The sequence below is a fragment of the Cornus florida genome, unplaced genomic scaffold (assembly GCF_030987335.1).
Source record: "Cornus florida cultivar Cherokee Brave unplaced genomic scaffold, ASM3098733v1 CherokeeBrave_3.0.0_Hap2_Chr05, whole genome shotgun sequence".
NCBI classification, from domain to species: Eukaryota; Viridiplantae; Streptophyta; class Magnoliopsida; order Cornales; family Cornaceae; genus Cornus; species Cornus florida.
In genome coordinates, this window is record NW_026775575.1 from 31,494,409 (window position 1) to 31,511,240 (window position 16,832).

A 16,832-nucleotide genomic window follows, 5' to 3' on the forward strand; every position below is an offset into this window, starting at 1 on the left:
AAAATACGTCAACTGTTTGTATGGGAAAAATCTCGTGGACTGTGCAGTCCAAAGTAAACTAATCAACTATACTTGAAACAAAGTACACTGAACTTTGACTCTGGCTCATACCTTATCGTTCTACAGAACACCAACTACTGACAATCTTCTGCCCTTGCGAGTCCCCGTCCAATAGCAACTTGACCTCAGGCTTATGCTTGACATTTGTAGAGGAGTAGCAAGTAGATTCGACAACACTCCACGAATACTCTAACCCTTTTAAAGTGTGATCGCTTTTACTTCTGTTCTTCAATCATCTGAATTCGATGTAGAAGTAGATCTGCTTTTGTCTAATCGATGTAGATGTAACTGTATGATCATGATCAGGATTTGAACACCATAACTCTAAACTCACTATGTGTTTATGTGTATGTGTTCTTGAAAGATGAATAGAAAATTCTCTAAGAATTTCTGAAATAAAAATTTTCCTAAGGCTTTTAAGAATAATAACTTGATAGTGCAAAAGTCGTCCCTAAACCTATGCATATGAGATGGTTTATATAGAGGTTTGTAAAGTCATATTCCTTCTGAAAATAAAGGAAATTTCGTGCATAGGACTTGAAAGGAAAGTTGGATAAAAAAGAAATCAAACAGAACAAGAAAATTGAAACTTTTTGTTGTCAGGACTTCTGGAACCGATTCCTAATATTGGTACCAGTTCCTAAAGGACAGAATGAAGTTCTTCGAATCTTAGCTTGTGGAACCGGTTCCTAAATTCAGGTACTGGTTCCCACTTGACAGAATCCAATTTGAACTTGGATTTTCTGTTTTTAGAACTTCTGAAAAATATACCATATAGGAATTTGTGTCCTAAATGGGAAACGATGTCCTAATATATTGTTCTTTCCTTTTTGATGATCAACAATACTTTCTTCTTCTAAACAACCTTTGAATCCACAGTCGATGTCAATTCTGATATGGTAACTCGACTAGGACTTGTTTTGTTACCGAAATATGCCAATTACAAAAATATATCTCACAATTTCCTCTTTTGGCAATTTCGTGACAAAACCCTAAAAACAATTTATAATCTACCCAAAGCAGAAAAGTAAATTACAACTGTTTAAGGAAAATAAGAAATTTTTTTTTTTTTTTTTTTTTTATCTATGTTCTCTTTTGCTCTTCGACAAAATTTCACCTAAATTCCTGCACATAGATCAGGCAAAACTACCAGTGAAAGTTTAATAAAACAAGTTAAAAACTCCCCCTGAATAAATTATCCAAAATTTTTAGATTTTTCTCCCCCTTAATATAACCTTGTTCTCCCCCCTTTTTGGAACAAAATTGACAAAGCAATTTAAACAGGTCATTAAGAGTAGAAATAATACTAAACAGAGAAAATGATAATCAGTTTATTACATGTTAGCAGTCAAAAGATAATATCCAAAAATATCATGTCATGATAATGTAAAAACTGAACAAAAAGTGATGCATATATGATATGAACATAGAATCAAGCATCAATATCATCTCCAGCAAACGGAACAGTAAAAGTCAGAATCTCTGCATCACCACCATCAGTATCACTAGCACTACCATCCTCATCATCCTCTGCATCTTCATCTGTCTCATCCTCCTCATCTCTGTCATCCTCAGGAATAAGTGACGGATCTAGAGGAGCTGGTCTGTAGACGTCCTCAGAAGTACTACCTGCCTTCTGACATCTTCCTGTAGATCAAGAACAGCATCCGTCATGGCCTTTTGATTCTGAAGAATCAGGGAGTATAACAGATTAGCATCCAGCATGGTAAAATTCCGTTTAGACGGAAAAAGTTGAGTAATCTCAAGAAGAGATGACGAAGTAGCTGAACCCCTTTTAGCTTTCCTAGATGAAGCCCTTGTAAATTTAGACTTGTTAAAAGCCCTAACATCCATCTCAGACATAATCTCAGTAAGATGAGCACGGGGTGGAAGTGGAATCTCAAACTACCAATACAAACCTATGATGATCATAGGGAATGGAGAGGACTTCTTCTTAGTATTATTCTTGTAGTGTGCTACCATCAATCCATATATAGAAGCATTAAGATGTATCTGTGCATCAATAGATAAAAGATATATATAACACCTATGCACGATCTGAGGAGATAACATCTTTCTTCCCGAAGTAACCAAGATTGGAGATGGCAAACAAATTCAGAAACGTCGCCTCATTTGTGAGAAAACGAGATGGTATATACTCGGGATATCTCGGTGAATCTGGAACACACAAAGCATTGCAAATATCTTCCCACTTCAGTCCTGACTTGTCAAGTGGAAGAAAATAGCTCTTGTTTGTAAAACTCTTGGGTATACCAAGAATTTTCCCGATCACCTCTTTATCAACCACATAGTCCTTGCCAAATAATGACACTTCAAAATATCCAAAATCGTGAACTTTTCGGATATTTGAGTAAAAATAGTGAATCATATTTGGACTGTAGGTACTCTCCATCTGTGTGAAGAAAAGCCAATTATGCTTCTCAATGTAATCAACGAGCTTTTTCCCCAAACTTTCTTTGAGCTTCTTCAAGTTCACATTCCGTTCCGACTTAATCGGACCATCTTTATACACCTTAGTGTATATCTTCCATGCATGAGGACCTCTATCAAGAAAAGCAACATAAGAAAAATCATTAGAATCATCATGATGAGAATCATTATCACTTAAAGCAGAATTTTCAGTCATAGAAACTTTCATTGCTTTTCTTATATTCCTATCCTTTTGTTCTTTCCTAGGACTAGGACAAACATTAGATGTGTGACTTTGCCACCACAATTCCAGCAAGTGAATTCAGTTTCTTTAGATTCTTCTACTTCTTTTCATTAAACCTAAATTTTGATGTCTTGTCAAAATTTTGAGGATTAGCCATGTTCATATTCCTTCTCCTCTGTTGTCTTTGTAAGATCAGATTAAATTGCCTTGACAGAAAAAGCAAAATCATCATCAGAGTTATCATCCATAGAATTCTCAACCTGTGCTGATTTTAAAGTAAGATTCTTCTCATTCCTTCTGATTTAAATCAAAGTCCTACATATCAAAAGCTTTCAATGAACCTACCATCTCATCAACTTTACAGGTAATTAAATCACAATGTTTAGTGATGGTTTCAACTCTAATCTGGAATCTTTTTGGTAAAGACCTTAAGATTTTCTTATAGATTTTCTCATCACTAACTTTTTTACCTAAGTAATGCAATTCAGAAATTATTTCAAGAAGACTAGAATAAAAATCAGAAAATGATTTATCTTCTTTAATCACGATGTTTCCAAAGTTATAAGAAAGCATCTAAATTTTGGATAACTTCACTTTTGAAGTTTCTTCATGAGTAACCTGCAAAATATCCCAAGCTTCTTTAGCAGTTTTACAACAAAAAATTCTAGCATATTGAGATGGAACAACATAACTAATAATTACATTTAAAGCTTTACCATTAGCATCATTACGCTCAGTTTCAATAGCAGCAAAAGTAAAAGCATCTTTTAACTTTTTGACTTCTTTACCATCCACAGTTTTATCTACTGTTGGTGGTATATAGCCAGATTTAACTATTGCCAAAGTTTTACCACCAGAATACTACCAGAATTTTACAAATAGGCTCTCATCTTTGATTTCCAAAAATTATAATTATCTCCTTCAAACAAAGGACCACGTTGATTATAACCGCCTTCTTTCAACGCATAAGACATGATTAAAAACCTATTTTTGTAATCAAAACAAGACTTCCCAACAAGGATCAACTCAATGGGTAGAGATTGGTTCTAATACCAATTTGTGAATTGTACGTAGCAGAATATTTATAAAGTTTTGATTATTTGAAAACAGATCTATATCTTTTGCCAACTTTACTTATTTTAATAATTAAACAATTAATCATATGCAAATAAAATAAGTCAAAATATAAAGTTAGAAATGACACCAGGATGGGAAAACCTCGTGGACTGTGCAGTCCAAAGTAAACTGATCCACTATATTTGAAACAAAGTACATTAAACTTTGACTCTGGCTCACACCCTATCATTCTACCAATCACCAACTGCTGACAATCCTCTGGCTTTGCGACTCCCCGTCCAACAGCAACTTAACCTCAGGTTTATGCTTGATATTTGTAGAAGAGTAGCAGATAGATTATACAACACTCCACGAATGCTCTACCCCTTTCAAAGTGTGATCGTTTTTACTTCTGTTCTTCAATTGTCTGAATTCGATGTAGAAGTAGATCTACTTTTGTTTGATCGGTGTAAATCCAACTGTATGCTCACGATCAGGATTTGAACACCACAACTCTAAACTCACTATATGTTTATGTGTATGTGTTCTAGAAAGATGAACAGAAAATTCTATAAAAATTTCTGAAATAAAAATCTTCCCAAGGCTTTTAAGAATAATAATTTGTTAGTGCAAAAGCCATCCCTAAACCTATATGTATGACATGGTTTATATAGAGGTTTGTAAAGTCCTATTCCTTCTGAAAATAAAGGAAATTTCGTGCATAGGACTTGAAATGAAAGTTGGATAAAAAAGGAATCAAACAGAATAAGGAAACTGAAAACCTTTTGCTATCAGGACTTCTAGAACCGGTTCCCAAAAGACAGAATGAAGTTCTTCAAATCTTAGCTTTTAGAACCGATTCTCAAATTCAGGTACCGGTATCCCACTTGACAGAATTCAATTTGAACTTGGATTTTATGTTTTTGGAACTTCGAGAAAATATACCATATAGGTATTTGTGTCCTAAGTGGGAAACGATGTCCTAATATGTTGTTCTTTCCTTTTCGATGATCAACAGTACTTTCCTCTTCTGAACAACCTTCAAATTCTGCAGTCGATGTTGATGTTGATATGGTAACTGAAATTACAACTCGACTAGGACTTGTTTTGTTACTGAAATATGCCAATTACAAAAATATATCTCACAATATATATATATATATATATATATTAAAACCGTAAAACTAAATTGAACCGAACTTAATCGATCATTTATGGTTCAGTTGGATTTTAATATTTCTGAAACTATTGAGATCAATTTGATTATAATTCATCACTTAATCAGACCAAATTGAACGATATGCACCCCTAATTTATGGTTTAATTTAATGCAGTAACTTCGTGTAATTTGCTTGCACGGATAACAAACACACATACCTCTATCATATATCAAAAGACTTTTTGTTTAGGGTTCATAAATTTCATAATATGCCTAAAATGTAGAACTTTTGATGTCAATAGCTAAAAAAATTATCTTGGTTTATAACACCACCTATGATGGCAATATTTTCCAGCAATACAATTCATCTCTCATTCTTTCTCTTTCTCGTGAATCAGAACAATGTTTCTTCTTCTGTATCACTACGAAATAAATGTTTATAGTTTTATTTTTTATTTTATATATATATTTATTATTACTCACCTAAAAGTAATTGAGTTTCTACAAAGTCACATCTTTTTTTAATATGATTTTTTCTTTTTATATTTTTATATATTTTAAATTTTTTTAATTAATTTCAAAAGATGTGACTTATTATATAAAAAAATTGAGTTTTCAAAAGTTATATCTTTTCTTAATATATACAATTGAGTATAATTTTTATTTTCTATATACATTTTTAGATTATTTTATTGATTAATTTCAAAACACATGGCTCGTCCCGTAATTCATTAAAATCTTCTATGTAACAAGACAAATTAAAAAAAAAAAAAAAAATCACTTTCTTTTTGCAACCGGTGAAGCCTTTACCCTTTGACATAAAAACTTATTGTTGGGTAGTATTGCATATCACCATTATAAGCACACGACATCCAGATCTGATGTGGGATAAGAACTTCTAACATTATCTCCAACTCAAACTCGCAACACCTGTTATGCGACTTGGACCTGGATGCCTCTCCTCATGAGCGGGCACTGGCATGAAAAATTCAGTTATAATACTACTTGTAACAAGCCGAACACTTTTATAGGGGTAGAGCCAAGGGTGGGCTAGCAAGGGCCATGCCCCCAAACTTTCTTAAAAACTTCATTTATACCCCTAAATATTAATTACTTTGTATATATTATTCCTAAAATTAATTAAAAACTTCAATTGGCCCACCTTTTTTTTTTTTATAATCTTCAAAGAGTTGTCCATACTGCATAACTCGAGTCTTCTAATATTGCATGTTCCCCTGTCCTTGATCGCTTGCCACTCATACCAAGTTGATGATCTTTCTATAGATGTAGAAGAAGAGGAAGTGTAGGGGGAAATCCAATCAATCGTGAATCTTATATGCCATTGATTTTGTTGATGACCGATTGTAGATCTCAAAATCAGTCAAGTTGAGCACTTCCATTTGGCTTCAATCGGCCAAAATAAGAAAAATGGAGAGACAACGATGAGGAAGAGAAAGGGGGTTTACGAGTCTAGCGAACCAGGTTAGGGCACCAATTTTGTGATAAAATTAGGGATGGGAGAGGACAGTGAGAAAGAGGAAGAGAATAGGAGTCTGGCCACATAAATTTTCCATGTAGTTTAGGTCGGTTGTAAATCGAGTCATAAATTGTCGTAAAAAAATATCATTATCATTCTACTATCATAATAACAATTCAAATATATCTTGCGGCACAAACAAGAAAAAGTAGATCCTTTCCTTCCTCAGTTTGCAAGCAACTTGTACTGATAACATATTATAAATATAAAAACAATAGAAAAAATATACAAGTTAAAGTTTTAAGAAGAGAGAAACCGAGCTTCTTTTATTTACTTTATGATTTTAATACAAATTGCATACACACCATTATCATCATATAGCCACAGCAAAGTTTTCATTTAGCATAATACAAAAAAATTTATGGTGTTCCACTTTCTAAATTAAAAAATAATCCTAAGGTGAAAAGGACCAATAGTTTGGCTGACATAAATAATTGGTGGACAGTGTGCCTTCGGCCCTTATAAATGAATGAATATATAATGAGCGACAAGACCAGAAGACTATAAGAAAAACTATGACGATGCTGGTCCACTCTCTCTGGCTATGCCTTCTGCTATGTCAGACTCGTTTATATATATATATTATAATACATATATTATATTATTAATTTTTAACATATCTATGTCTTATTTTCTTGATATTTGTCATATCTTTGTTATTCATATTTCGTAAGTTATTTCAAACAATTCTGTTGACCAAATTAATTTTTCACAAATTTAAGTTTTAGGTAAAAAAAAAAAAAAAAAAAAAAAACCTCTCAAGATAAGTTGGAGTGCCGCTAAAAAACAAGAGAATAAAATAATATCAAATATATCAAATCATATAAAGTAAAAATACAAAAAAAAAACAAAAAAAAAAAAAAAAATTATAGTGCGTGTACACTCTCTAGATTAAAGATTCCCCAAATCCAAAAGGTGAAAGGACCAATGCTTTGGCTGACAAAAATAAATTGGTGGACACAGGGCCTTTGCTCTTAAGCTGAAGCTGTGACAATGCTGGGCCTCTCTTTCTGGCTATGCCTACTGCTAAACTTAGTGGTGCTTGTTTTCAGTGCTGAGAATTTTACCAGAGATGACTTCCCACCACCATCACTGTTCGTTTTTGGTGCAGGAACATCGGCCTTTCAGGTAATTTCAATTTCTTAAGTTTGCATGCTTATTTTTGTCTTTCTTTTCATCTATATATATATATATATATATATATATATAATATTTATATCTATAAAGAGCTAGTCCAGTGATTGTTTTTGGTTTTGAAACCATCACCCATAAATCATAATTGAACAATTTTATCTTTTCCCCCAAGTCTGACACACACACACACACACACACACATATATATATATATATATATTTTTTTTTCGGTAATTAAACATATATAGATATATATATATATATATATATATATATAATGCATATTTGGAATTTTTTATAGATAGTAAGTTGAAAAAAAATGATGGTATACAAGAAATATGTTGAACTTTGTTATGTATATGTGTGTATATATATACAAAGTATGAAGGTGCTGAATCAGAAGATGGAAGAACTCCTAGCATTTGGGACAACTATACTGATCCTGTTGGTATCTTTTCTTCTTTACCTCTTTGTAACCCTTTTTCTTTTTTTTTTTTTTCTTTTTTTTTTTTTATGTAATTTTCTAAATTAGCGTTAAACTTTTGTTAAATCAGTACATTTGTACTGCAACTACTTTGTATTGAGGCTCATTGATATGTGAGTCCCAAAGTTAGTAAAAAATGCAGAGTTTTTTTATTTTTTTGAAAATTTTAAAAAATAAAAAATAATGCAGAGTTGCTATATTGTTTGGTACAATTTTATTAACTATGTTGGGTCCAAATTAATCAATTTTCAGGGAATAAGCAAGGAGAGAATGGGAAAAAGACATGCAATGGGTACCACAAGTACAAGGTGTATACTTCATTTCTTTCTTTCTTTCTTTTTTTCCCTCCAAGGTTAAATATATAATCCTTTTCAGCAGCAGTGTTGAAGAATATTATGAATTTATGATATATTTAATTACATCAAAGAGTTCAGAATTTATTGAGAAGTAATAAAAGTCATTTTTCACTCGCATTAACATAAAACCAACTAGTTAAGAGTCCGACTCATGTTTTAATAAAAGTTAGTGTGTTAATGTATTGCAAAACATTTTTACTTTTGAAAATATATAATTTTCAGTTTCCACTTGATTGTGAATTCTTTAAAAGATTGTCCCCTTGAATAGAATTTCTATGACATGCTCAGGATGTGGGAGAACTATACCAAGTTCATTTCTACAACATCGCATGGAGTTGTAATGGTGGTCGTAAAATTCAATATCTTCCAAGTTCTGTGTCTTATCGGCAACATCCAAATAGAATTAGCAGAAAATCACCAGATCTTATAGATGTTCAATTTCACTTTTTGTTCAGTCTTGACTTAATGCACTGTTTTTTTTATATATGACTCTTTCCTTTTTCCTTTTCTGCATATTGTCACACATTCTGCATCTCTTGCAACCTTTCCTGTGCATATGATCACACGACTTCGAATCTGCTGTTAGAGATATAATTTATAGTCAATGTACATGCAGTAATGTACTTTTTTTTTTTTTTTTTTTTCGTTAAAGATGTACATGTCATCTTTCTGCTTCCATTTATCTCTTGCAGGAGGATGTCCAACTCATGGCGGATACAGGTTTGGAGGCCTATAGATTTTCCATCTCATGGTCAAGACTTATCCCTAGTATGATCACCAAACTCATGTCTCAATTAACTGAACAAATATAAAGCAAAGCAATTTTTTTTGGTTCTTTTTCTCACCCTTGTGCTCACCTTCTTTGTCAGATGGAAGAGGACCTGTCAATCCAAAGGGTTTAGTATATTACAACAACCTCATCAATGAACTTACTAGCCATGGTTACAGCCAATTCACATCAATCATAAATCTCACTATTACTTTTTGGTTATCATTTTTGACAAATGTTCTAGAATTTGGGAGAAAATATTAACCCCCCATAAGACCAACTCACCATTATTAATTGACATCTTTATTCTTGTGACAGGAATACAATTACATGTTACATTATCACACTCCGATCTACCACAGGTTCTTGAGGACGAATATGGAGGCTATCTGAGCCGAAAAATTGTGTATGATCCTCAGTTCTCGTATTACTTTAAGTTCATTCAAATATTATACTTCAACACAGGACAACATACACAATTCTATATGTGTGCAGTAAAGACTTCACAAAGTATGCTGATGTCTGCTTTAGAGAATTCGGAGATAGGGTTTTGCATTGGACTACCTTCAACGAGGCCAATATTTTTGTCATTGCTGGTTATGATCTGGGAATGACACCTCCCTCGCATTGCTCTCCCCCATTCGGGTTCAACTGTGCTACAGGTAATTCCTCAACTGAGCCATATGTTGCTGCTCACAATATTATGCTGGCACACGCATCCGCTGCAAGATTGTACAAGAAGAAGTACCAGGTATTCTATGAGCTTTGCATATAAATTCTTCGATGAACTAATGAGTCTACTGTGCTTGACTACATGAATTTCAATCTAAATCCGGCAACAATATTTAACTTGCTAAAGCCATATTTCCGGATTTAGATAAAATTGGATTTATATCTACTTACTAATTCAGTATATAAATCTTTTTTGACATTATTTTTTTCTTTTAATCCCGGAAATATCAAAATCCATTCTGACAAAAAGAAATGTCACAGAAATGTATATGATTATTAGAGCAACATGTCATGATGCAGGACAGGCAACATGGATTCATAGGAATAACCATATTTACTTTTGGTTTTTTTCCTTATACAAATGCAACAGAAGATGTGATTGCAACTCAGAGAGCCAAAGATTTTTTTATTGGATGGTGAGTCATAAACCATAAATAAAGATACAATGATGTCTATATCTCTTTAATTATCATATATATCAATGAATAATGGAACCGAAAACAAATATTTGACTTGGGCTTAATTGAGGGATATTTTTGTTTGTGAAAGCCAACCTTGGGTTCTTGATTCTGTTGGATTCTTATTTCAGGTTTCTTGATCCCTTGGTATTTGGTGACTATCCTGACATAGTAAAGAAAAATGTGGGTAAAAGATTACCAGCCTTTACCAAATTTGAATCCGAACAAGTCAAGAACTCATTTGACTTCATAGGATTGAATCACTACACCACAGTATACATCAAGGACAACCCCAGCAGCCTGAAGAGGGATATTAGGGACTTCAATGCAGATATTGCTGCAGAATTAATGAGTAAGTACTCAATATACTCTCAGCTGGACTCAACTTTATTAGACTAATGGTTATTGGTCATTTAGTGCAGATGAAATGAGAGTTTGAGCCCAGTTAGGGGCAATATTGTGGGTGTGTGCATTTGCTTGAACTTTCGGAAAAGAAAAGAAAAAAATTAGACTTTACACCCGATGTTTCAGTTTACCTTCATCTGAGTGTTTATATCTTGGGTCCATTGAAAATAGTGTTCTTGTTGAATAACTTGGCTTGTTGGATTTATGTTTTCTTAAACTCGGATGAGCCAACACTGAGATAAATCAATCAAGGAAAAGTAATCGACTGAATAGAATGAGAGAAAATAGGAAAAGATGAAATCATGTGAACCCCAATATCATTGCTTATTTAGTCAGCTTACCATTGCTCATCAATCACTTTTCTGACCGATAAAATAGATTTAATGGAATTGACTGATTTTTTCTGTTTTTGTAGTTAATGGAGATGCTACAATGCCAGATGAGGTGAGGACTGAAACAAAATTTTATGGAGTTGGTTATTTACATTTCAGAGTTTATAAACTTCATTCTTAATCGGTTTATTTAATGCAGTACTCTGTTCTGCCCTATGGCCTGGTTGAAATTCTAGAGTATTTCAAGCAATATTACGGCAACCCTCCTATTTACATCCATGAAAATGGTCTCTCTTTCTATCTCTCTCTCTATATATATATATTATGTATATATCTCCAGGTTGTTGTCTAATTCGAAGTAGTACTAGGCAGTCTTCAAATGAGGTGGAGGGCTTATTTTTCATCTATTGTGATGATAATTTGAAGAATTGGGTTATCCATTCTAGTGCTAACTAAAGAATCACTTATGAAAGATAAAAATGATTCTTTTTTGTGCGTCTCACTTTCATTTTTCAGTATTTCTCGTTACATTGTAAAATGCAGGTGTTTTTTACATTGAAAGGAAAAAAAAAATTAGTGTTGAAACCTACTATGACAATCATGCATGAAGAAGAGTGTTTGGGCCAATGTATCTGGTTATTGCATGTAGCATCCAATGTATCTGGTTAAGCAACCTTTAGTCGAGCTATTTTCTTTCTCTCTGTTGTGATAATCTTAGTGTTGAAACTCTTATGAATTGTTTGACAGGCCAACAAACACTGCATAGCGTAGCATTAAACGATACATCAAGGATCAACTTTATACAAGGTTTCATTGGGGGTTTGCTTGATGCTGTAAGGTATGTCCACTTGACACCAAGTTGGATCTCGTTCTGTTTTCGGCTTGAGGTTGTGGAAGCTCAACTTTCTGAGTGAAAATCCTTCAATAACAATATATAATATTCATTGTTGCGGTTGGCATCATCGTAACAGATGGCAGCCATTATCACAATTGATGGCTAAATTGCAGCAGCTTTATTCCATGCAAATAATGGAATTGATCCTACAAAAGTAGTTATCCACTTCCAAGGAAGCTTCAGATGCACTCTCATTAAAGTTTGCTTTACTTGTCCATCCTCCTCCAAAAAACTTGCATCCCATAAGAAAAGAAAGTATAGTGTTAACCCTTTTAGGCAAGTAGGGGAGGGGAAAAAAAAATAAAAGAAAAGAAAAGAAAAGGAACAGACTGTTCCTCTCATCTGTTTTTTATATCCATGGGATGGAAAAGACAGGGATTTAATTTTGGAAAATAGGGACAAAGGATAATCATTTACTATTTTTCCTTAATAATGTCCTCCTTTTCCTTCTCTTTCTTTTCCTTTCTCATTTTTAAACCAAACATGACATGACCTTAACCTCCTTTTCCTTTCATTTGTTCTCCTTCCAACTCCCTCTTCAAATATAATGCTAGTTTCCTAAAATGTTAAACAAAGGTGAACCTAAAGGCTAAATGCTTATGCTTTTTTAATCATCACCTTCTTCATAAGTGTCCTGTTGACTAGAATTTGATCCAAATGTCTTTAGGAGGTCCACAGTTCATATGATCATTTTTTTTTTTTTGTGAAAATTAGTTCATATGATCATTGGTCCTCAGAAAAACTAAGTTAAAGATTGGTGACTGTTCTAAAGCACTTGCGACAAGGTTTGAGAGAGACCTGTTGACTGTGGCAACAGCTTTATGAATTTAATATGATTTTTTTATTTTTTTATTTTTATATTCCATTGTTTCAACTCCAGAAAGAACTTGGTTTATTTTTTCCTTTCCTTTCTTCTCATTTGTCTTGTTTTTGTTTCCTTTTGTTCTTTAATGGTGGAAGGAATGGATGCAATGCGAGAGGATATTTTGTGTGGTCCTTTTTAGATTTATATGAGTTATTCGGTGGATTTGAATTTAGCTTTGGCCTGTACTATGTGGATTTGGATGACAAGGATTTGAAAAGATTCCCCAAGCTCTCTGCAAAATGGTACTCCAGTTTTTTAAAGGAAAGAAGCATGAAATCGGATGGAGCTATTGAAGTTGAGAAGAACATGTCTGCTCTTTCTCAATCTCACTTTTCTCAATAGGTTCTATTTAGTTGCATGACTTGCTTTTAAATTATATGCAAAATTGCAACTACTCTGAACCAATGTTGCCTAGACTCAAGTATACGCGTCCGATACGGGTATGTATCCATGGGCCTATTGTATTTTGCATAATAGTATGTTGGTTTTGCTTACTATTTAGTTGCATATGACTTGCTTTTAAAGTATGTGCAAAATTGCAATACTCTGAACCAATGTTACCTAGACTCAAGTATGCGCGTCGGACACGGGTATGTATCCATGCGCCTATTGTATTTTGCATAATAGTATGTTGGTTTTGCTTCCTAATTAGTTACATGACTTGCTTATATTATGTGCAATTTGTGATATTGCACATGCTCTGAACAATTGATTGTGAGATACTGCAATTTCCTTACTACATAAAATATTGTACTTTCTTTGCTATTGGAAAATATTCTTTCTTGTGTTTGATCAAAACTACAAAACATGATCGAATCACAATACTAGTCCCGCAATTCTAAATGTGTATTTTAAGTCCCTCCCGGAATTCAATCCAGAAAAGTTATATATAATCAAAGTATGGGCTATATGTGTGCACGCATAAGGAATCTACTGAACAAAATTATTGGAGATTAAACAGCATATCAGATGGGCGATTCTCGGGATTCCCATCTGCAGTGTGCTGCTACGAGGTTGGCTCGTACTTGGTGGCAACATCGGTTGATTCTGTACAATAAACTGCAGGAACTAATCAGTAAATGGTTCCATAATTTACAATCTAACACAATTGAGCTGTCTTAGACGCAACACTGATAGCATTAACACATCCAAGCATGATCAAACTCAAACTACAAACCTAACTACGAGTCTACAACCAATTTACCTGGGGAGTTGGTACTATTTGCACCAGCCGGACACCAAAATAGTGCTGATAAATTAGATTGGGATTTGATAGAGGAACAAAGGGTACAGGAAAGTTCGGCGTAGAGAATCTTGGAGTCAAATGAGCAGAAAATGGCAGCATTGGTTGATTCATGCCCAACGCCATCGGTGTCATATAATGCTGAGGGCTGAGAATCATCACAGGTCTCATGGACCAGCTTATCTGTTCCATAAGTGTTAATTCCTGAAGCATAAAGTGAGTACAATCAAGTTTTCTTCATAAATAATGCATGAGCTAAATATTGTTTTGGGTGTTCAAATGTTGCCTAGCAGTACTTTCTCACCTTCTAAAGTAAAATGTCGAGAGTTTAACTACCTCTAGTGTTTTAGTATTTTTTTCTAATATTTTTGTAGCTTTAATCCAAAGAACAAATAAAGAATATTGAAGCTGTGATGGCCCAGATTTTTCCAACCCGGTGTGTTTGATGACCCGAAAACGGATCCGAAATGCGGAAACGAAAGACAAAGCCATGGTCTATAGAGATGTACGTCATCTCTAAGATGCCAAAGTAACTTCCCACGAAGCTACGAAACTCAAAAGGAAACAAATGCGGAAACTAGGGTTCAAAACCCGACAAGAAATTAACCAAGGGCAAAATGGTCATTTCATACAGAGAGCTACCGTGCACACCATTAGATAGACAACGAAAAATAAACAAGTTTGGACTCAAGAATCACTTGATTCGGAGTCTGGACGAGGAAGATATGACCAACACAAAAACAAGTGCCAAGGCTGCCAAAAGGGAACCTGGAACGTGCATTGCGGGCGAACGCCAAGGGCTGCGGGCGCCTGCCAAGGCCAACACTACGGGCAGACGCCAAATCCTGCAGGCGCCTGCTAAAAAACAGAGTTGTTGCCAAGGAGATGAAAATGGGGGTTCGGGTGGATTTTAAAACACCTAAATTGATTATGCAACACTAAAATATGCCTACGAGGCCAACGGAAGTTTCAGAATGGTTGACATGTTTTTCAAAAAAAATTCGATGAATAGTAATATGCTCTAAAATTTCAAAAGAGGCTTAAACCAGAAAATCTGAATTTGACGTAGGATTTTTTAGACCAAGACGACATTTTTTTGGAAAAATGCTATGAAGTGACACCCCCCTAAAATCACATTTTCTAAGTGACTATGTCAAGTGAAGTTCTTATTATTCAAGTGAAGTTCTTATTATTCAAGTGAAGTACATAAAATGCCCTTAAGATCAAATTTTGCAAAAAAAACATGAAAATACTTTAACCTACAAACATTCATTTCATACAAATGTGATATTGTGTGCAAAGTGAACATACACGCAAACGTAATATGCATACTTAAGCGTGTTACAATGGCCCACGGCCTCAAAATACGCCAAACACAAAATATGACATGCCAAACCTCTAATATCCATAAAATTGCCTTTAAAAGTAAAATATATAATTAAGGCACATAAATGAAAACGAAAAGACGTTTGCCCTTGGTCACACATCATATATATATAATGAGTCTCGAATAGTATGCTTAGGCACACTCTACATATTTCAAAGCAAAAATGACATATCAAACCTAGCTATGCATTACAACTTCAAAAGTAAAACTTAAACATGCAACACTTACATATGTGCAATGTCGTGACCCATGTTTTTCAACCTGGTGCGTCAGTGATAACTCGAAAGTTAACCCAATAACGGATCCGAAATGCAGAAGCAAAAAATGAAACTATAGTCCTTTGAGATATAAACCATCTCTAAGACATCAAGATGGCATTCCATGAGGTCACGGAAGTTAAAGAGAGTAAAAGAGGAAACTAGAGTTAAAACGGGCAAAATCTGATAATGAAGGGTAAAATGGTCAATTCATAACTAAAAGAAGAAAATTGACTCTAAACAAGTCAAACAAGATGAATACAACCTAATCTAATCATTTCATAACATTCCAAGAGGTTTTAAGAACATTGGCCAAGAATCCCACAAAATGCCATTTCCCGGTTTAAGTGAAAACTGGCTCTACCTCACTAAAACATGAATATCTCTCACTGTGTTTTGAATCCGAGGATGGGATATATACCATTGGAAAACTGCCTCAAAATCTTTGAGTTTAGGCTCAAGAATCACCTTATTTGGATTATAAACGAAGAAGTTATGGCCTTTTGAAGTTGGACCATCAGTGCTGAAACCTAACTGGAAGCTTTGTGCGAGTTCAAGCTATTTTGGTCGACCGAAATAGAGTTTCGGTCGACCGAACTGGACAGAATGTTTTTTAAAAACATGATGTTAAGTGTTGGTTGGTTTGGTAGACCGAATTGAAGCATCGGTCGACCGAAATAGGCCATCGGTCGACCGAAATAGGCCATCGGTCGACCGAAATGGCCCTCAACAGTAGAAATGGCTACTGGAATTGATGAGTTACTGTACAATGAAGCTACCAAAAGCCATCGGTTGATCGAAATAGAGTTTCGGTCGACCGAAATACCTCGAAATGCTGCTATATGACCTGTTATATGCCAAAGGTGTTAAGGTTCAACCTATACTTCAATTCCCCTTATGCAATGGATCAAAAATGAAAGTTTATATATGATTTTCAATGAAATTCGAGTATGTGAACATGTCAACAAGTTTTAAATGGATAAATGAATACAAAACAATGGCCCGTGGCCTCATACATGCCCTTTACAA

General features: G+C 34.1%; 1 protein-coding gene across 3 annotated transcripts; it reads left to right on the forward strand.

The window, feature by feature from the left end:
- The first annotated feature begins 7,406 nt into the window (after positions 1–7,406).
- Positions 7,407–13,564, forward strand: LOC132306246 (beta-glucosidase 11-like). 3 transcript variants are annotated; one of them, XM_059803570.1, is made up of 13 exons: positions 7,407–7,614; positions 8,002–8,068; positions 8,357–8,412; positions 9,153–9,228; positions 9,330–9,401; positions 9,548–9,635; positions 9,725–9,980; positions 10,262–10,377; positions 10,551–10,771; positions 11,240–11,268; positions 11,356–11,443; positions 11,904–11,994; positions 13,012–13,564. In XM_059803570.1, exons 1-13 carry the CDS (start codon positions 7,480–7,482, stop codon positions 13,256–13,258), a joined length of 1,542 nt encoding a protein of 513 aa, XP_059659553.1. In that variant the 5' UTR covers positions 7,407–7,479; the 3' UTR covers positions 13,259–13,564. The 3 variants fall into 3 exon arrangements, with proteins under 3 accessions (XP_059659553.1, XP_059659555.1, XP_059659554.1); XM_059803572.1 differs by lacking the exon at positions 8,002–8,068 and having other exon boundaries at positions 7,475–7,614; XM_059803571.1 differs by lacking the exon at positions 7,407–7,614 and having other exon boundaries at positions 8,002–8,064.
- Positions 13,565–16,832: the final 3,268 nt, after the last annotated feature.

Bases quoted from the DNA above. Each gene is read 5' to 3' on its own strand.
- LOC132306246 (XM_059803570.1), top strand. From the start codon at position 7,480: ATGCTGGGCCTCTCTTTCTGGCTATGCCTACTGCTAAACTTAGTGGTG. The intron at 8,413-9,152 runs GTGTATACTTCA...TATCTCTTGCAG, and splicing joins ATGGGTACCACAAGTACAAG to GAGGATGTCCAACTCATGGC. The intron at 11,995-13,011 runs GTATGTCCACTT...TAATGGTGGAAG, and splicing joins GGTTTGCTTGATGCTGTAAG to GAATGGATGCAATGCGAGAG.